Raw genomic sequence first — 21,816 nt, forward strand, 5'->3', positions numbered from 1 at the left:
ATTAATTATGAAAATTAATATTCGTCATAAAAACATATTTTTAGAATTTTTGCACGAACCAGCCTTAAAGGGCCTAAACACACCCCAAATGTACTTCGCTTTAATCGATAGAGTGTGTTTTTCTAATTCCAACGACACCTTACTTGTTTTAATCGGTTCTGTATAACCAAAGATATTCCAGCTCAAACACCGTGAAATTCAAAAAAACTGATTTGAAAGTTGCGTGGCGAAAAAAATTGAGAAGTGTACTACCCACGTGACAATCACGTCACAAAATTGTTGAAGCGTGGCCGCTCTCATTCAGAAAGGCGAGAGGCAGTGTTTTCAGCGAAAAACGAGAGAACAAAAAAAACGCAAAAAAGCACAAAAAAAACGCAGGTTTCGCTTTTACGAATGAATCAGTCACGAGACTAGTACGTTCCTACGTCACAATCACGGAGCTCGTAGTAAAAAAAAGATAGCGCTAGAGATCACTGTTTGAGGACAAATATCTCCGCCTATACTGGACCAATTTTAATAAGCAAAGTATTTTTGGAATCAATAAAACGGTCGCTTTATGAATTTACCATAAAAAATAAAAGTGACGTGGGGTGTGTTTAGGCCCTTTAAATATGTTATAGCGCTACGTAAAACCTAATAAATGAAACATATTTTATTCAAAAAAGTGCGGGGATGGATGATAAATAAAAAAAAGTATGCTTATAACTTGGATCATACAAGTATTAAAGTTTTTAAATATAACTCCGTATACATCTACGTAGGTCACTAGCATGTTATTGAGCTAACCATAGAGAAATCTAGTCTTACACAAGTGAAGTTTATTGCACAGTACAAGCCATTATAGCGCACAGGTGAACAAATATTAACTAATAATTCAAACAAACATAGTTGCTCATTAATCAATACATCGAGTACAACACTAATCTTTATACAGAATAAGCAACAATTGTTTCTAAAAAATAAATCCAAAAGTCAGTCACAACATCATTTTTTATGTTAAACCAAAACTTCATAGCTTGTTAATAGTTTCTAACGGCGTTTCTATTTTGTGGCGTTTGTTATTTATTTCTAAATAAACGCAAGTATTTTAGTACCAGTCAACGACCATTTCCAAACATCTTGTGCACAATAGCATGATTAGTCTTGTTGAGGTATGGAAAGTTGTTTTCCCTTCGGATCATCAAATCTGTCCATTGTAGTGATTTGTGCAATCATGCAGAGTCCAAGAGTAAGAATTGTTACCAATAATAAAGTGACAATCAAGCCCGTCCATATACCAATAGTGAACCAACCTTCACAATCTAATGCTCGACCAAATGTATTATTCACCACACCAAATGGTTGTACCTGCAAATTAGAAACTATTACACAATGTCAAACATATAATTTATTAAAAACAATAATAGGAGAGCAGAACATCTTAATGCTATCACTTGATTGCTGCAGTGGAATTACCCAAATAATTTGCCTGACATAAAGTTTTATACAAAATACCTGAAGTCCTGTAAATTCAAGATAAAGATTCATTCCATCCTTAACTTTCGCAAATATTTTTGTCATATTTGGTGGCGCACCACACACTAATGACCAATTTTTGGGAGCAGATATAATATCTCTGAATGTACGGCTCTTTAAACTAACGACCGTGTTTTTCTGATTAAATTGATTGTAATCGACCGTTACATTTGAGAGGAACCACCAATCCATTGCAGAGGTTTTAAATCTTTTCATTACAAAATCCATGCTGTGTTAATGTAATATGTGATCAACAGGTTTATTAAGAGTTAAGACAAATATATCACAACAATATAGAAACATGTGGATCCATACCACCCACTCCCGTCTTTCGCAATTCTGTTAAACCATTAACATACCATGTCTGGTAATGTAGCTTCCAGTCAAAAACAAAAATATGAATATTCTAAGCACATTCTAAATTATTACTTGAAAATATTAGTCAGCCTTGTGACTTTCAGAATAACTGGTGCAGTAATGCCAGTTTTTGATGTTATCTTAAGCTTTAAGGTAAAACCCAAACATGTAGAAGCAGCCTTGTGCATACCTTGACTTGTAGCTTCCAGTCAAAACAATATAAATAAATATATGCCTTATATTACAACACTAAAATGTAAGACTTACCGAACTTTGGCCTTTATTGAGGCATCATCTTTGCTTTTTAAGGATAAAATTAATCTAGAAAATCAAATTGAAAGTAATGTAGATAAAATACAGTAACAATTGTAACAAGTGAAAAATTACAGAATAACTTGGACTTACGTGTTGTTCCCATCTGTACAATTACCAACTTGTGTAGAATTTGAATCAGGTACCATCACGTGTCTTTTTACATTAATCGTTAACATGATGTCTGAATACTTCATGAAGACACATGGACCTTTGATTAAAACATCCGAAGTCTTGTTGTCTGCCTCAGATTGACGACGTATCCGAACATGTCGCTCGGAAGGAGATCCCTGTTCAACAACTATGCTGTTACATCATAATAAAAATCAATTAGGAGAGAAAAAATCAAACAACAAGTTAACAGGTAGGCGAACAGCTAAAATGAATTACCAATACAGAGTGTGTCGCATCAGTGGTTAAGACTGCAACATATTTTCCACCAATGTTGTTTAGTTTCTCCCACACTATATCATCTGAAACAAATTGTGTAATTGTAAATATCACATCAGACCAAGTTTATGCTCGTTTTTCAAAATATCAATGCTACAAAACCTAAAAAATGTATCTGTACTAAATGTGCATTTAGTGTATAATGTACGTTATACATCTTTTATTCAGACAAATGATTCATAAATGTATATTGTAACATTAGAGACTTGCGTGGTCGTCATACCCCAGTTTTCCTGAGAGGCCCACGCCACCCTAGAAGTCTAGCTAGGTTGGTGAAATAGAACTAGCAACCCCAGTTTTGTTATTCAATTTTTCTAAATATAACTAAAACATATTATTCAGTTCAATCAACAATCAACAAGTGAATGAAAGAATGTAACTTGTTTTATGTTGGTGTGTCCGGAAAATGACAGTCGTAATAACACAGGTGTCACGCTAACCAACTGTGCTACGAGCCTACGACCAAGGTAAAATCATCATGTTAAACAATCGCTAATATGTTTTATTCCGGATTTATGTGATGAGTATTGACATAATGCTTACCCATTTGCTGAATACTGGTTGTTAGTGAATCAAATGTCGAACGGTCAATTTTCAAATTTACAACTTCAACATCAGCACTAGGAAGATAGGATTGGATGGATTTCAAGTCTTGGATTGGTTTTACAGAAGCAGTAAGAGATGAAGAATCAGATTTGATAAAGTTCTAAAATGTAACGTTTAATTAACTATCATCTTGCAACAAAACCAGATCCACAAGCCAGTTAAGTTTGTTACAAGCCAAGATATTAAAACACTAGAATGATTAATTTAGCTTTTGGTACAAAAATATCAAGTATTAGTAATACTAACTAAATAATAACATTAGTAAACTGGATAAAATTCACAGTCAATTTAATTATAAATATCAGACATTATCATACCAAATCCAAAATAAAATTGGATTTTTCTTCAGCAGTTTAGAAACTAGAAACAATCAAAGTTCAGTGTCTTTTTTTCTTACGGAAAGTCCCATGCATTGTCGAAACAGTCAATTTTTTTTCACTCCAGCAGGTTTATTTCACATCAATTTTTTAAAAGCTGTTTTATTTTGAAAAACTTTGATGGTACCTTTAGGTCACTTTTGAGTATCTCTATCCATATACAAGTTTTCATTTTTGTTTGTATGTCCCTTTAACTAAATGATTAGGCTTTTGAAAATCTAAAGGACACCTGGCCTAATCTAAACTAAATTCAACATCACAATAATAGAAATGACCTGTAACGTAACAGTCTTAACCTAAAACATAAACCACATCATCAGAAAAAGTAGGCAAAGCTGTAAAATACTGTTTTTGATACCTAATTACCTTTAAAATCAATTAAATCAGAAAGTTAATACTGGTTGGGGTAAAAAACAAAAACAGCAAAAAACAGTTTTTTGACCCCTTCCCATTCAGCAATTTTGGGGTAAAAAAAACAAGAGAAGAAGTATGAAATTATGATAAAATTTAAATTATACCAGCAGCAAGGCACTTAAATATGTAGCAAATAAAAGCATTCATAATAAGTTTATCACGAAAGGCCTTACCACAAAAAAAAGTTTAGCAAACTCTACAAAAAGTTTTTGTCAAGTTTTTATTTGATTTAGTATTCTTTTTACCCACAAAGGCTGTTTGCAATAAAATGTTTTAAGCGGGCTAGGGGGGTTGTGCTTTCTTACCCAAAGTACCCCATTGTTTTTATTACCCCATTTGACTATACTAAATTTTTTTTTATCGTTATAATCAAAAGGATATTGCTTCCGTTTAACAGGAAAAATGAACTTGCAATCAAGAAGAAGAAACAAACACCCACATATATTTAAGTAAAATCTGGTCTCACTAGCGAATTTTCGTTGTAGGCAGTTCAAGGGGTTGAGGTATCTGAATCCTTTACTTGATCACAAATGTAAAAAAGAATTTAACCTGTCTTCAAACTCAAACAATAATGAAGGTGTCAATCGCTTTTATGAGTTGAGCAATCAACGAGTGATTTGCGATTAGGTCGTAATTAAAACAGTGTTTCCCAAGTTTTTTTAATAATACTCTATGGCCACGACGGCATATTAAAAAAGGGAAAACAAGTTATTTTTCGTTTATTACAACTTAACGTCCAACTCTTTTGAGGGATGAGGTTGGTGCAATGTCATCAGATAAATATTGTTCCTTCAAATTCTTTAATGCATTAATTTGAGAGAAAAATGAAAGTCTGTGAATTTTGTCTTTTATTACCCCCACTGGACCATGAACCAAAAAATATTTTAGTCTTATATTACCACTTTTTCGTCTCACGCTTCCTTTTAGACCTAGATTGGCATATCTTAGTATCGTTTAAAAATCAGTGCCTGCTTCAATTGTAGTTGAGAAATAACACCGTGGTAAATGTAGAATATCAAGTTTGCTAACTTCTGAATTGCTAATAATAAAAATCGCTATTATGACGTAAATAAGGAACGTGTAAAAAAATCTAATATAACATAGACACAGTCATGACTAAATATGTAATATCCATGTATTGGACCTAGTATGAGTAGGTTCACCCTGGGCATGTTATGTTTATTGCTTACTTTTGTTTTTTCAAAACTCTTTTCATTTCTTCCAAAGTAAGTAAAATCTTCCACAGTTAACTGTAATAACATAATTAAATTAATTATTTTAGCAAAATTTTAGTATTAGTATGACTATGGCTAGAGAAGCGCAATTTAGGACACACATTACAGAATAATTAAGTAATCTAGGATATCCTAGAATACTTTATTTCATATCTAGAGTTCCAAATCTTCTTTTATTCATATTACAAATTTACCCACATGTTACAGTTTATTCACCCTTCAATAGTTGCCTTGTTGGATCATGAGCTTTTAAATAATCAAAAATTGTAGTATTTGGTAATTTTTGCACCATGATGATCATTTTGCCTCTAATACCCAGAGAACAATAGTCTTAAAACGCCTAATTTGTAACTACGTATGTAGAGAAAACGGCTAACCCAAAACGAATAGCAGTAGAGAAAACGGCTAACCCAAAACGAATAGCAATCAGGGATGTGGCGAGACGAACCCCAACTTAAAAGTTTGTGACCAAGCGTCCCCTTTTTTAACGCTCGGCTGGAAACCCGGCCGAGCACCAAGCTTATTGCTATGGCTATAATGTTACACGCGAGAGCAAAAATGAAAAAGGTTAAGCTATTAAGAGATGACGAGACGTCGAGAAAAGCAACCTTTGGAATGAAGTTGCAGAACACTATTTCTTGAAAGCCCAACAAATACAAGGGTAATTTTTTCAAAATTATACCTTTGCAAAACTTTAATGTGCTTTAAGATGACGAGGATTCCAAAGTTTAGCAGATATGAATCCTAAGCACAACGCAAAAACTACCTATTGGGATACTTCATTTTAAAGTACATGATCCAGCACGGGCTGCACAGCTACTATAGTAGTGTCAATAAACTGATATATATTATGTGGGTAAAATTGATATTCTTCTATAAAAATTTGGAATTCTACATTCAAGATAAAGTATTCTAAGACTTTATGGGACGTAATTATTCTTTAATGTGCATCCCCAAATATAGCTTGTATTTACAATAACCCTGAACTTAAACTCCCAAAACATGAAAGAAAACAGATCCAACTTAAAAGATGGCCCTGACATTAAGTGAACAAATTAACAACCACTCATTTTTATGAACATCTAGCTAACTTCAGGAACTAAATAAAACTTATTATACCTGGTCAGCTAAAAATATGAGAAGTTTATTTGGTTTCCCAGGAGCCAAGCATTTTTTATAGTGCTCCTTTGTAATATGTTGAATATTCATGGCGCCATGGAACTGTATTGGTCTCTTGCAAGATAATTCCCTGCATAACAAATTAGTTTAAGTTTCGAACACAAATTACGACTGTATTAAAACTAGCGACATTCAACATGCAACAATGTTATATAACATAAATTAAATTAGCGTCAGAAGAATCCTGTCGCTGGTGAGTGGTGGCACGTGAATTTTGGTCTTAAAATATTCCGTAGGTCTCATTTAAACCCACTGTTATAAATTCCGGGGAATCCGACCAAGATCTGGTGCTCATTGAGTCTTGTGTAAAAAATGAAGTAAGGATCTGGTGCTAGGAGAACGTAACAGACAAGAATCAAGTCCAACCAGTAGTATAATAAAGACATATTTTGCATAAATGGCATCGTCAGTTTGTTATTTAAATAGAATCGTCACAATATTTTTGTTACATTTGCCTATCGTCCAATTCAAACATCGTTCTAAAAGAACCAATTTTGAAAATTCTGCGCAGAGGTTTTATCCTCTGTGAACGACATATTTTCCAGTCTGGTAGCCACTAACCCCCTAACCATCAGCTCCTAACCACCAACCTCTAACACTTTCGACTAGAATATTTTGCTATATACCGGAGGATTCTTTACTAGTGCCGGCATTTTTATTAAATCAGTTAAATAAGTAGGCCTATACTAATGGTCACATTTTTCATTACAGATACGAGATACCTATTTAATTTGCAACGTTTAATCAGCATGCTAGACTGATTATTTCAAACTCATACATTTTTTTGCAACACGACTTAGGATAAAAGATAACATAAACACTTACTCCATGTTGGTCCAAGTTAAATACGGAACAAACTCATTGCAGGAAACCAGTGAGACAAGAAATAATGTTAGAAAACATTTAATCATGATTATATCTAATAAACCTATAAAAATGAAGTTCCTATTAAGTACAACAAGGTTATATAACAAACTAACTATGGTAAATTTTGATAAGAATAAGTTCAGTATTAATGCTCTCCTAAAGAATTCTCCTACAGCTTGATTTAATGTTGAACTCGTTCACGTGATCATAGAAATAAAAAAGAGTAGAACGCGCAACTGCTCAAAACCGTGATATATTCTTTTTTCTATTCACGTGACCGCCAACTCCGTCCCCATTTCCCTTCGTCTCCATTGTAAAAGATAGGCGCATAGTATTTTTGGACGGTTTTAGCTGTTTATTTTAAAAACTACACCAACTTTTTAAGTTTGTTAGGCTAGTTTAGTTATTTGGTACGTTAACGCTTACAGTTTACCACTTGTTTAGGAAATTTAATTATTTTAAAAAATTAATTAAAAATTTCAAACAAACGGTTTTTTTAGAAATATATATATATTAGAAAATAGTTTTTTACACAATAACTTTAAATTAAGTCAAAAAACGAAGAAAAACTACACAAAACGTCATCGACTCCATTGACTACAATAGTAAACGGGAACGACCCGCGAAAGAGAGACAGTGTATCGTGCTCTCTCCTTTGCCGACATTGGAGATGCGCCTTCTATTCTTTTTTATTTCTGTGCACGTGATCGATTAGTGGCATAGATATCATATACATCTATGACTAGTGGTGTGACTAATAGAAATCTTATATAACAATTTTTGACGTAGTTAATGAATAAATGTGCCTGTACCACAGCAAAAAATTAGTAGAACGCGCATCTCTAATGTCGGCAAAGAAGAGAGCATGATATACTCTCTCTCCTTCGCGGGTCGTTTCCGTTTACTATTCTAGCCAATGGAATCGAGGGCGTTTTATGTAGTTTTTATTCGACTTTTGACATAATTTAAAGTCAAAAGGTAAAACAACTATTTTCTAATATATATATTTCCAACAAACCGTTTGTTTGAAGGTTTTTAATTAAATTTATTAAATAATTAAATTTTTATTTCTGTGGCCTGTACACGGTATCTGGTGTTGTGATAAATTTGTTCCGAAAATTGAATTTGTCTTAATACAACAGCTGCTTAAAGTTTTTGTCACTTACATTTTCGCAACACCAGGTACTTACCAGAGTCCGTCTCCGTATATAAAAACATGGGGCTTAATTGAACATAGACATAATATAAATCTTTATATAGAGAGCTAAACCTATTTTATTTTGTGTTTTTAATACAAATATGGGATGCATATAAAGAAAACAAATTTTTAAGTACTTGTGTAGATTTATTTAAGCTTAAAAAAGACTTGCAGTTTTTGAGTTCTATGAATAAACTTCGATTAGGCTAAAAACTAGGATTAAAAATTCCCGTTGCTTGGGTAAACAATCGGCTAAATTAGCCTCATTTGGTTGCCCTGTAAGATTTTTATGGTGATGAAATAACTCATGTTTATATACGGAGTCTGATCCTTACTGTGTTTCTTACCAAGAATCGTTCAACTCTATGAGCACCAGATCCTGGTCGCGGAATTTATTCCAGTGGGTGGGAGACCAAAGGAATATTTTGAGACAAAAACTTAATGGCCACCACCCACCAGCGACAGGATTCCTATTAAGCTTATTGAGCACGTAAGTAGTCATATACAGAGCCATAAAAATACCGAGTGTGACATCCCATTGTTACGTAAAAGACAAATTTTACGGCAATTTGTGTCTTAAATTATACAGTGGATATAGGGAAAATTCATGTTTTTGGGCCTAAAAACAAATTCTTGGGTTCAAAAATAGAATAAGAAGCAATTGATTTGTGACATTTTGGTCTTTTGATGCGGGTAAATTTATATATATTTTTAAAAATATGTTTGGTAAGGTAAATATAAGAAGCTGTTTAACGTCTTTCCACAGAAAGGAAACACAAACAAAATCTAAAAGCAAACCTTTTAAAGTTTGGCAATGAAAACATACAAAACTACAATGTGGGGGAAGATGGGACTCTAAATTGAAATATATTTACATTAGCAGTATTCTGCAACTTGCAGTTAACCTACCGAGTTTAACAGACTGTGCTAGTTTCTTTGCCATGTAAACTTCATATATGTAATGTTAAACCAATATTTTTTGTTGTTTTTATCTCAAATTAAAGTCACATTGACCCTGCCTATTTTCTTCATGCTTATATCTCAGTGTTTTTACAAAACTAAAACTAGTTTTATGAGACAAAATCAAACTGTACGAAACATTCAAGGTTGTTTTATGAAGCTATGAAACTATAGTTTAAACGTTCGCACACGCAAACTAAAAAAATCATCGACTTTACTATGATTTAGCGAGCATTAAAAAATAGCACCTTACTATTTTGCATTTTTTCAGCTGTTCAAAGTATACTGTTTCTATTTTACATATTTTTTTAATATTTAAAAACAGTAATCAGCTTTGACGGGCGTTTTATAAAGTCGTAATAATACTGTCGAATAATTCTGTAACCTTATTTTCCTGATTATCATTAAATGGGGGTCCGTAAAAAGAAAATTAAAAAAAGTCTCGTCTGACAAAGTGTCCCATTTTCCCCCACCCTACTATACATGGTAACTCTTAAGCTGGCACGAGGTGTATTAACACTCGTGTTTAACGACTGTCGTTTTCCGGCCACGCGAGATATAGTAAGTACATTCATTCATTCATGGTCATTGTATTTGTTCCGACCTACTGCGTAGCGCAGTAGCGTCAGGGCGTATGCGCAATGGCGCCCGGTACAAATACATCGGTCGGAATATATCACGACACCGAGCTCTTTATGCATATTAAATATATTCTGTATAGTTCAGTGCGGGAATTATAAATAATTGACAGCTCTTTTTATCAATTTCGGTATAAAGTAGCTCTACAACATGTTGAATTTTAATATTTTTTGAAAGGATTATAAATTTTATTATATGAATGTAATCTGCTTAAACTTTATTTAGTAGAATGTTCAAATTTGGAGATTGTGGCATCATTATAAATGATCAAATGATTGCTAGTCTTTTTTGTTCTGTATACTACATACTAGGATCACCTAGGTCTTAGAAGTTTCCTATGTATACTTATCATTATTACCAACAACAAAAGTATCAGCTAAATTCCTATTTTTGAGCATCGTGAATAAATTTGAATGCATTGTTGACGACAAATTAAATAATTACTTTAAAACTAATGAAAATAACATAAAATTAATGAAACATAATCATTTTTTACACTGAAACAATACAATAATATAAGTGCATATATGCTCATTGCACGATAACATATTCAAGTATTTCAGTGTGTTAAAATTAAATGTAAAAGTAAAATTATTAGCATAAAGAAATGTACAAAGTTTAACACTACAGTATGTCTTAATATAAACCTAACGTTACAAAGTTGGCACTGTGCAGGGATTAGACCACTGCAATGTTAATGTTTTTTTTTATGTTGAAACATGAATCAAAATTTACAAATATTGCACAAAAACTGAACGAACTCCAAGTTCCTACCATTTTATTTCATTCAGCAGTAATTCTTTATTCAAATAGAGAATTCTGAAAAAATCATTGATTTTAATATTATGTTAAAATATAAACTATACACAAACATTAGTAGACCTAAACCAATATTTAAATGGGGCAGCATACATACTAAGTGCAATTAAATATATAAAAAACGTCCTATCTAATCCCAGTGTTTAAAGATATTTGCAGAAATACTCATAATTAGTCTTACAAATAAAAACTGAGATTTTTACCTGATTCATAAACAAGTCTTGACTTCCATTAGTAAGCGTTGAATTTATAGATGCAAAAGGATCATTTTGAAAGTCAGGCACTGAGTTAGAATTTGTGATCGGTGCTCCTATGTTTGTTCTGGGTGTCGGTGTTGGGGCAGTTAACCCATCTGTGTCTACTGGAACACCTCCAACAGAGTTACGAAGATAACTGTCAAAGTTGGGGGATACTGATTCATTGCTGCGTGGTGGAGGGGCTGGTTTGGACATTTGGAAATTCTTAAACATATCTTTCTTGTTTGATGCAGCAGATGAGCCCATGCCTGGAATGAGACTTGCAAATGGATCAGGTTTCTCTTTCTTATCCGCTTGCGGATTAAGAGAATCTGGGATTTGATTGACAGGTGCTAAGATTGGATCAGGGCTAGACAAAAAAGGATCACCGAATGGATTCTGTGGAGCTCCACCTTGAACTGAGAAATTAGGGGGTTGCATGGCTCCTGTGCGAACTGGTATGTTAGGTGCTGGACCTGATGGGAAAGCTGGTGCAACTGCTGGTTGTGCGTATGGTTGAGATGGCATGGAAAGGTTACCAGCTTTTTGACCTGCATACATGCTTTGTTGAATACCATAAGCAGGATTTTGTTGTTGTTGTACACCAAATGCAGGTTGTTGTTGTTGTTGTTGTTGTTGTTGTACACCAAACACAGGTTGTTGTTGTTGTTGTTGTTGTTGTTGCTGTACACTAAATACAGGTTGTTGTTGCTGAACGTTGAAGAATTGAGCTGGATTTTGTTGTGCATTGCCTGTAAGTGCATCATGTCTAAATTGTCAGCCATACAATATATAGTTGAAAAAATACAATGAAAAAAACAACTACCCAGAAAGTTTGTGGAAAGTTAACTTGTGGTAACACATAAGCTGACACAAGGTGTTTTCTGGCCATGCCGAAATAAAGCAAGTTACATTCATTCATTCATTCATTCATTGTGGCTACATACATATATCAGATGGTAACTACCTTGTTGAAAGCTTGCAAGTATTTGGTCCTTCGTTAATTTTGCACCAGGATTGGGAGCTGGTTGAACAGCATTAAGACTTAGAGCTTCCAAGTCATTACTGTAAGATGCGTTTCGTTTTGGAACATTTTGGTCACTCTGTAACAATTATAAGTTGTATCTGTTTACATAATTCTTATCAAAAGTTGTGTCATGATTAGGTATATCAAAGTTAGCATGACAAGCATTCTACACCAATACTACCCTGATAAGAAAAATTTTAACCTTTCTTATTAAATGGAAAGTGTTTGTTTTGAGTAGTCCAATTAAAATATTTTATTGATCCAGCAAGTACAAAACCCAACCCCTCCAAAATATGCCATAAAAACTGAAATTGGAGGAACTTACCATTCCAAACATGTCTGGTTCGGCACTCGGGGACACCGGTGTGTCGGGAGATGTTGGTACATTATCTGGCCATGGATTAAATGCATCCAGTTCTGACATCTAAGTACAAAGTAATTGTAAAAGACAATCCATAAATATTGAGTGGTTGCTTATAAGTACCATACTGTCATTTTATTTAATTCTAAAAGGAAGCTATGTAACATACTTGATGTATATTATGGAGTTCTTGTTTTAGATTTACAATGTCATTGTTTTGTGGAGGTTGATCTACATGGTTGATTGGTCGGTTACTTGGCACTGCATATACTTCCTCTGATTGATCTTGTTTCTGTGGAAAATTTTAGTCTTGGCGAAATATGAAAGTGGAAGTATTACTCTAAATAATCTACTTGTCATACCTAGAACAGCATTGATAAAACTATTCAATACCAGATTAATAGAATAATTGAATAAATGTAACTTGCTTTATCCTCTCGTGGTCAAAAAACGACAGTTATTGTAATACAGATGTTCTGTTTCATACACCTCGTGCCAGCTTATGAGTTACAACATGTCCACATAGATATGTAACTTTGTGGGTAATTGTGTTTTTGTGTATAGCCGACAATTTAAACAACCAATTAATGACTACTGAGTTGGAGCAATCGCCGTTAAGTGTCTTGCCCAAGATACACCCTGACTTCCATGGCAGTGGCAACAAATCTTGAACCCAAAATCTCTGTGTTAGAGGCAGAAAATCACCCACAACTTGCCAAAATGATACAAAATTAATAACATTCTGAATTCACAACACAAGGATAAATAAGGGAGCACCAAAGTGTACTTTATAATGTTTATATGTTATTTATACAACTTTGACTTACTTTATTATTTACCTCCTCCATCTCCTTCTTCTTCATATCATACACAACTTGAAATAAATCCCGCAATGTCAGAACCAAAGTTTCTGCTGCTTTCGCTGTTTTGATCCCGAAAAATTGATGCTTTCCCGTTTCTACTCCAAAGATGTAACCGAATGCTCGGCGATCCGTGAGATCGCGTGCAATAAATGAGATACGGTGCACAGGGTGGGTATGTAATATTGTCTGTGTAGTAATGTGAATTGAAATGTTTAACTTCTATATTACGTTGAGAAGAATGTTGATGTCACTGTTATACCTATTTCACAGGTAAAAACAGCTTTCAAAGTGTAAATACGTTGTACATGAATGCTAACTATGACAACAAGTGTTGCAACAAAAATTATTTTTTTCTTGCTTGGCAAGGCAACCACAATTGAAATAACACAGGTGTTCTATTTCATACACCTTATGTCGGCTTACAAGTTACCACATGTGTAACTTTGTAGAATATTATATTTTCAATTTAGAATTTTGTTTATGTATATGTGACAATTTTCACTTGAAACCACTGAATTTTAACATTTACTATTAAGTGTCTTTTTTAAGGATGCATATGCTTCTATTTGTAGCAGCTTTAAGGCCAAAAACCCACATTTTCTGGGCTAGAGGCAGGTGTCCTAACTACTCAGTCACATTATCTGTACCATATAAAAATTTTATATCCTACAAGAAATAAAGCGGTTTTAATTAATATTTTAATAATTATAACTTACCCCTGTTGAAATGTCAATAATTTTTAAACCAGCTAATGAAACATTTACGATAATCTTTGTTTTGTGTTGACCAGAGGCTTTAACAACCGCCTGTGTAAAAAAAGTTGGTATTAAGCAGAGTCCGTATATAAACATGAGTTATTTATCTTACAGGGCAAGCAAAATGAGGCTAATTTCGCCGATTATATACCCTAGCAACGGGAATTTTTAAACATATTTTTCTACTTAGTCACAGTTTATTCATAGGACTCAAAAACTGCAAGCCACTTTTAAGCTTTAATAAATGTACACAACTATTAAAAATTTGTATTTATTTTATATGCATCCCGAATTGTATTAAAAACATTAAATAGAATAAATTTAGCTATATATGTACATATTTATATTATGTCTATGATCAATTTAGCCCCATCTGCTGTGTGCTATGTGATTTCTATGAGCGACGTGAAATAACTCATGTTTATATACGGACTCTGGTATTAAGGAATAAAGTCACCGACTCACCGACATTGAATAAATGAATAAATGTAACTTACTTTATCCTCGCATGGTCGGAAAAGGACAGTGGTTATAACACGGGTGATAATACACTTTGTGTTAGCTTAGGAGTTACCATGTATGTTACTTTGTAGGTATACAATTATTTTTTGTATTTTTTAACTTTTTTATATAAATATGGCTGACAAGAAACTACAAAAGAAATAGCAAACCTTAAGTTTAAGTATGGATTCCTGGCACATTTGGTCTCCTCTTGAATCAGGCACATCATCAACACCAATAAGTTTCGCTTTAAAACTTGAACCGTTTCCACGGAATCGGTCTCCAGGATCAGGTGTTGTTGCATCTGATGCAAAAAAGAAACAGTTTAAATAAGCATTTTTGTGTAAATTCCGATTCTATGTATCACATTAGGAGCTGTATGCTTAAGCACAATTGTTAGAGAAAATGCATTGTCGTAGGATACCAGTTTTAAAGCTAAAGGCTGCTCTTATTGTCAATGTGAGGAGAACTTAATGACAATTTATCCAACTCATTAAACATGTTAAACACATTTATACAAAGTACACACAGTGGCTCCAGCAAAACCTCTTATCTATGGAATGTCGTTTTTAAAATGCTTTGACCATTGTAAACATAGGAGGGCACGACACTTAACACTAGTTACCCCAGCCCAACAGTCATTAATACGTTTTCCAAAAGTACATTTTTTTGGCACCCAATAAATCCTAAAATGTACTTAGACACTCGTGTTATAACGATGGGTGTGCTTGGCCTCGCAAGAATAAATAGGTCACATTAATTTACCCATGAGTACTTGGCAAATGTTAGCATATGGTGAATGTCAAATTTCAACAACCAAACATGACGAACAAGAGAACCACATAAACAAAATTTGTTTTTAAACAAAACGCACCTAGAACTTCCTTCTTTTCAACTCCAAGATTCACAGAAGTATGTGTCTCTGAATTATTTTCCGGGGCATTACCAGTTTCAGCCATAATACTCTTGATTCCAATTAAACAGCCTGTGATTTTTAAGATTGTTTAGTCTTATGAAGTTGTGACTACTTATCTAAACACGTCGAAAGCAGTTTTGTTCGGCGCCGTGGCACTGTTGGTGCTGGCTTGCTTCTAACCCATAAGTTATGGGTTCAAGACTCGTCATTACTATTATTGTGGCCGTATGTGTCCTTGGGCAAGAAACTGAACGACAGTTGGTCTAACCAAGTGGTCACTAATAGGTTTTCTAAATTGTCAGCTACTCAGCTATACACAAAACGTTCCAAAAAACCATCACCCACAAATCACCCCTACATTTATGGTAACTCGTAGAAACATAACACCTGTGTTATAACAACTGTCATTTTCCGGTGACGCGAGGATAAAGCAAGTTAGTGAAGTTACATTCATTTAATACTTTATAATTCAGTAGTTCAGAATAAACAATAACTTTAAACTGGTTTTCTGTATAGGTGGTTTCCCTAAAAAGAACTTATGTTTTGAATTACTGAGCACGTTGGTGGCACGGAAATAAAAACAAGAGATCAAAAATCTAATGCGTAAACACGTTTAAAACTAATTAGCATAGTATTAATTAATAATTTTACTACCAAATTTAATTCCTACTTAAATGGTAATAGTTGGTTCAGTCGTGAATCGTTTTGTGGATTTCTTATCTTACCAACACGTGCCCTCCTAAATTTCCAGACAGTGTTTCCGCTATGTTAAAGTACATGAGAAAGGTAGTCGTTAATAAATCGCTAATCATGAGCTTTCAAATCTAAAAATTTAGTCTAAAAATTATAAATATATATTATGATTTGATTTCAATCAAGAGAATAAAGTGTAAACGCTAGAATTAGGAATTGAGATAAGTGCGGAAAAAGTCGCGCAAAAAAACAACGATCTATATGACCACCAACGTGTTCAATAACGTGTTTAAAAAGAATAGAACGCGCATCTCCAATGTCGGCAAAGGAAAAGGTTGATACACTCTTCTTCTTTCGCGGGTCGTTCCCGTTTACTATTGTAGTCAATGGAAAATTATAAGGTAAAACAACTATTTTCTAATATATATTTCTAACAAACCGTTTGTTTCAAGGTTTTTAATTAAATTTATTAAAAAATTAAATTCCCTAGACAAGTGGTAAACTGCAAGCGTTAATCTACCAACAACTAAACTGGCCTAATAAACTTGAATAGTTGATGTAGTTTTTGAAATACACAGCTAAAACCCCCCAAAACCACTGTGCGCCTATCTTTTACAATGCAGACCAAGCGAAATGGGTGCGGAGTTGGCAGTCACCTAAATGGAAAAAAAAGAATATGTCACAGTTTTGGGCAGTTGCGTGTTCTATACTCTATTTTTATTTCTGTGGATGGTGGTCACACATATTTTTTAGTCAAACTGTTGTAGGTTGGTACACTTTTATCTTTTACGAGTACCCATTTGGTAATAGACGAAAACAAATGTAACAGTTATATTTGACAGTATTTTCATGATCCAACAAAGCGGGCGCTAAAGGCGATTACCATTGTTAAAAAACTCGGTGTTAATCGAACACAATATACTTGGCTGAAAAAAAGCACAATAGTAATATGCTCATTTTAAATGCTCGCTGAGTTAGATTAAAACTGCCGAAATGTTTGTAGTTTGAGAGTTTGAATCTTCAACCCAATGTCGTAGTTTAATAAAAGTAAGTTCAAATATTTTGTAGGGTTGGATTTTGGCTCATAAAATTAACTTTAGTTTTGTAAAAACCACAAAGATTTTGAACAGTCTTATCTTTCCTTGCCTGCTATCAAATCGCTAAGTATTCCCTGGTGTGTGTTTAATATACTTTGTCGAAATGTTGTCAAATAATGAAGGTAGGGTAATACTTATTGGTGGTATCACCAGAAAAAACGTCATATAGTGGTAGAGTGGGGGAAGATGGTACACGTAATCCTGTATTGTCCAATATTTTCAAATTTAAAATACATAACGGTTTTTGGGTGTTACCACGACATGGTACTATCATTACTTTATTATTTTACAACAACTTTAACAAATTTAAAACATATAATAATACACACGAGAAGTTATATAGCGATTCGCACAACAGGTGTAATTTTACAAATTCGAAAACACATAGGGCGAGGTGGTACAGTTTATAATTGTTAATTTTGTTTAGTAAGTAAATTTATTATTATAGGAATACACAATACACGTAAATAACACCAAATAATAGTGTACGCTTTGAAACCCCATCTTACAAATTCTTTTTCTTTTCCTTCTACTTGGTATTGTTTGAACGATAAAGAAAATTGTTTAAACATTAATTGATAAATATTGTATCCTACAAATGTATATAAACTTGTAACAACAGAACATTGATAATAACTACTAATAAAGTTTACATTTTTAAGACAAATTGGGTACTGCTACACTATTTATCGCACAAGCAACACTTCTCAAAAATTATCTCCAAGTGCAAATGACTGAATTTCGATAATATTTTTCATATAATATTTTAATATTATATCAGTATACAATAACTTTAAATAACCATATGATAACTTTAAAAAAATACTTGATAAACTATGTAATTAATAGCAGAACTTAAAAAAAACACAAATCTACAACGTTGGGGGGTAGACGGGATAAAAAATTGAAATATTTCTCTAAAAGTATTCTGCAACTTGCAGATAATCTGACAAAATCAAATATTCAAGTTTTTTAGGGAGCTATAAAACTAGCTTAAGTTCACACCCCCAAACTACAGAATTTCATCGGCTTTACTATGATTAAGCGAGTATTTAAAATTAGCCTTTTACTATTACACATTTTTTACCTGTTCAAGAGTACTGTTTTCTGTTTAATATTATCATTAAATGGGGGTTCGTAAAAGCAAAATTTAAAAATTCTTGTCTCACACAGTGCCCAATCTTCCTCAAGCCTCCACTTAATACGAACAATTAATGTTAATACAGGTCTTAAACGTAATAGCTGCAAGTTTGATGGTGATGTTTTTGTTACGGGAGAAAAAATGTCTAACGTTTGATTGCACTCAAATAAAGATGTTGTAAAAGCCGCATCATTTAGCATAACGCGTTTAGTTTGCAGTGTTACAATTAAACCTATATATACAGCAACCAAATGGCATAGAGTCAATAAACAGTTTAGTGCTGCTGAAGTCGGGCAGTTTATTCAAACGTTAATCTAGACAAAAAACACAGAGTGAGTTTTACATACTTTAAAAAAATATGTTTGTTATACCTTTGATTATACCCACGATCCTATTTTATAAAACAGCGAACAAATCGTAATTAAGGGCAAACGACAGTGATTAAATCATTAAAAAAATGAACGGCAGCATCTATCAAAAGCAAGCTGCTAAATCTAACCCACAGTAACTTACAATCAGTTTGAAAATATAGCCTTTAGTTACAGATACCTTTATAAACAAAACACCCCACAACAACCCAGGCAGAATAAAAGTAAAGTCAGCAAATTATTTGAGGTATCGCAAAATGAAATTAATTATTGACGCAAAACACTGGTCATTTACAATAGGAATGTATGGACAAATACAGGATCATTTCAAACCTTAACGGCGGGCTTATGTCATATTTAATAGACTAACAATCTATCAAGTGGTGATAGGTGATCTAAACGCAAAACAATCCACTGAATCATAAAACGTTCAGCTGTAACTGAAAAACTCATACTTTTCGAAACTGACATGATGACATGTCTAAACATATTTATTTACTAATGCTTGTTGTATTTATATTGTTATTACAAAGTTGATTCGAATAGATCGCGGAACTCTATATAATCACAGCAGTATACCTGCGCAGTCAGTAGCTAGTCTGTGTACGACATCGTTAAATCTGTTAAACATTAATAACAAACAAACTATGCAATAGTTATAATCCAGCAGGTACCTGACGCATGTTCGTACCACTAACACTCATGTACAATGAACCAAACAATAAGTTACCAATTATAATAAAGAATTATCAGGTCGTTGGTGCTGTAAAATTGTCAAGCACATATTGTCCAATACTTAAAAATCAAAATATATAGTATATAGGGTAAGTGAAGGGGGGACTCGGAAGATGACTCTTTTAAAAACCTCCTTTTACTGATACCTTTTTGATGATAGACAGAAATAATTGTTATAGAATATAGATTAAAGAATGTTTGACAGTATATACTCACGGTCCAACAAAGTGCACGGTTTTCGATGTTAAACAAATACACATTTTTTAAATGCTGAAAAGGCATAATAATATGATGCTTATTTTGATTGCTCCCTGAATCATTTTTTGTAATGTGTAGTTTTCGTTTCGGTAGGTTACCAATCCATTGCATATGGTAGGGTGGGGGGGGAGATGAGACACTTTGTCGGACGAGATATTTTTAAATTGTTGTCAGTTAATAAAGGATGGTAGTACTAATTCGTTGCATCATCCAAAAAACGGCATCTATTTTTATTTTGGAAATATTTGGCAATATGTGTTTAAGTGTCTCATCTTCCCTCATTGTACTATAGTAAATCACCAGAAATAATGCTGTGGTACGCTTTTAAAATCTAGTTTGAATATTCTTTTCTTTGCTCTACTACTGCTAAATCGGCTTTGACGCGCGTTAATGTCTTGATAATACTGTTAAATAATTCTGTAATATTGTTTTTGTGATTAACAATAAATTTTGGGAGGAGGGGTAAAAGAATTTTTTTAAAATCACGTTTGACAAAGTTTCCTATCCTCGTCCACCCTATCATCGAGTTATGTCCAAAAATTGAATTTCTTTGCCACGTGGTTGCGGATATTTTCTTAACTACAGGTCAAAATTGAAAAGGATTGCATTTATATCATTTATCTCATAATACCATTCTAACGGTAATTCAAAATTAATTCCATCTACAATATTGACCGAGTTATATTCGAAACACAAGGTATGTATACGTTGTTGCATATGGACTGAATTCTTTTAACGCCCTTTGAGAAGTTACATTTTTAAGCTATGCTTTTACTTGTATAAATTAACCGTGTTATTTATATTCTATTTGAATAAGATAAGAATTTGGACTGTGACTCATGACGGAGTGCCTAACTGACATGTTACAGCATTCTACAAGACATGCATGGTACATTGAATAAGTAGTATTATACCCATTGATGCAATACTTATAGTAGGGTGGGGGGAGACGGGACACCTTGAGCACATAATATTAAAAATATCCTGATCGTGTTTTAAACAACAAACAACGGAATATGGAAGTCGAGAGGGCACGTTTTATAATTTTTTAATTGTTCTTTGTTTACTACCAAAGGATATGAAAAGATAAAATGAAAAGGTGTCCCATCCCATCCCCCACCCTACTGTATATACCGTCAATAGGAATCAACAATAAAGATATACTCATTCTTCTCGAGTCATTTCTATTTTTCAACACATACTTAACACTGGCCAAGTCATCTTAATGATCGAGGCTAGATATTCTAAAAGAATATTTGGAATTAGACCCAGAGACCCAAGCGACTTAGAGACCCAAGAGGTAGCGTTATACACTTACCTTGTCAGGAGACTCGCACGCCGTATCCAATCAGAGAACAATTCCCGATCGACACCTAGTGTGGACAACCGCAACATTATACCTACCGAAGGTAACTTCGGCGGGAATTCGCAACACAAACTTGGCGCTGTCTTTTTCGAAGTTATTCATGTTAAATATAAAATATATGTAATTTACAAATTAAACAGGGTAACAGGCTTTAATAAACAATCTAAATATGTTCCAGAAGTAGCACTGTTGTATATTTCTATGTTTTCCTCAGCCGCAGCATGTTTATCACAAAATAGTAGGGATGTACACGTGCTGGATTCATTGCATCATAATAGCGATTGTTTGACCTGGCAATTGATTACGACATAATAGCAATTCCCCAGTTGATTATTTTGGTCATATTAGCGATTGTCCCCTTGATTATTTAGCCTGCAAGTGCTTGAAAACAGGTTGGATGTTTGCCTTTTTAACGTTTGCGGGTAAGTAAAGATATAGGTTTGCAAAAATACTTTATACGTGGGTAAAGCAACGCTTCTGTTTAAAAAAAGCTTGAAACCACTGCAGTAGGAAATATACCATGAAATGCCACGCTCCCCGAGTTTACGTAATTAATGTGAATTAAAATAAT

At 33.5% G+C, this 21,816-nt stretch overlaps 2 protein-coding genes and 1 long non-coding RNA gene across 6 annotated transcripts; 1 reads left to right on the top strand and 2 right to left on the bottom strand.

Annotated features, from left to right (window-relative positions):
* Nucleotides 1-801: 801 nt before the first annotated feature.
* On the bottom strand, nucleotides 802-7,391 carry LOC101242403. Of its 2 annotated transcripts, XM_004225998.4 has the most exons (9): nucleotides 7,271-7,391; nucleotides 6,386-6,515; nucleotides 5,222-5,281; nucleotides 3,178-3,340; nucleotides 2,575-2,657; nucleotides 2,278-2,474; nucleotides 2,140-2,193; nucleotides 1,495-1,744; nucleotides 802-1,347 (listed from the first exon to the last, which is right to left on the bottom strand). In XM_004225998.4, exons 1-9 carry the CDS (start codon nucleotides 7,354-7,356, stop codon nucleotides 1,138-1,140), a joined length of 1,233 nt encoding a protein of 410 aa, XP_004226046.1. In that variant the 5' UTR covers nucleotides 7,357-7,391; the 3' UTR covers nucleotides 802-1,137. The 2 variants fall into 2 exon arrangements, with proteins under 2 accessions (XP_004226046.1, XP_026690247.1); XM_026834446.1 differs by lacking the exon at nucleotides 1,495-1,744.
* Nucleotides 7,386-9,336, top strand: LOC104265685. 2 transcript variants are annotated; one of them, XR_001974743.2, is made up of 4 exons: nucleotides 7,386-7,535; nucleotides 8,141-8,290; nucleotides 8,862-9,000; nucleotides 9,277-9,336. It is a non-coding gene; the product is annotated as an uncharacterized LOC104265685 (long non-coding RNA). The 2 variants fall into 2 exon arrangements; XR_717246.3 differs by lacking the exon at nucleotides 7,386-7,535 and having other exon boundaries at nucleotides 8,110-8,290.
* A 1,138-nt stretch (nucleotides 9,337-10,474) lies between these two features.
* LOC100177528 (disabled homolog 2-like) lies at nucleotides 10,475-15,802 on the bottom strand. 2 transcript variants are annotated; one of them, XM_026834549.1, is made up of 9 exons: nucleotides 15,546-15,802; nucleotides 14,842-14,975; nucleotides 14,132-14,221; nucleotides 13,392-13,601; nucleotides 12,722-12,844; nucleotides 12,517-12,615; nucleotides 12,132-12,267; nucleotides 11,132-11,916; nucleotides 10,475-10,928 (listed from the first exon to the last, which is right to left on the bottom strand). In XM_026834549.1, exons 1-9 carry the CDS (start codon nucleotides 15,628-15,630, stop codon nucleotides 10,911-10,913), a joined length of 1,680 nt encoding a protein of 559 aa, XP_026690350.1. In that variant the 5' UTR covers nucleotides 15,631-15,802; the 3' UTR covers nucleotides 10,475-10,910. The 2 variants fall into 2 exon arrangements, with proteins under 2 accessions (XP_026690350.1, XP_026690349.1); XM_026834548.1 differs by having other exon boundaries at nucleotides 13,380-13,601; nucleotides 15,546-15,798.
* Nucleotides 15,803-21,816: the final 6,014 nt, after the last annotated feature.

The sequence above is a fragment of the Ciona intestinalis genome, chromosome 5 (genome assembly GCF_000224145.3).
Source record: "Ciona intestinalis chromosome 5, KH, whole genome shotgun sequence".
Classification (NCBI taxonomy): domain Eukaryota; kingdom Metazoa; phylum Chordata; class Ascidiacea; order Phlebobranchia; family Cionidae; genus Ciona; species Ciona intestinalis.

Coding starts and splice junctions, on each gene's coding strand:
- LOC101242403 (XM_004225998.4), bottom strand. CDS start 7,356: ATGATTAAATGTTTTCTAACATTATTTCTTGTCTCACTGGTTTCCTGC. Junction 2,475..2,574: donor ATGCGACACACTCTGTATTG/GTAATTCATTTT, acceptor GTTGTTGAACAG/GGATCTCCTTCCGAGCGACA. Junction 1,348..1,494: donor TTGAATTTACAGGACTTCAG/GTATTTTGTATA, acceptor TCTAATTTGCAG/GTACAACCATTTGGTGTGGT.
- LOC100177528 (XM_026834548.1), bottom strand. CDS start 15,630: ATGGCTGAAACTGGTAATGCCCCGGAAAATAATTCAGAGACACATACT. Junction 14,222..14,841: donor AATCCATACTTAAACTTAAG/GTTTGCTATTTC, acceptor TTTTTTACACAG/GCGGTTGTTAAAGCCTCTGG. Junction 12,268..12,516: donor AACCAGACATGTTTGGAATG/GTAAGTTCCTCC, acceptor TAATTGTTACAG/AGTGACCAAAATGTTCCAAA.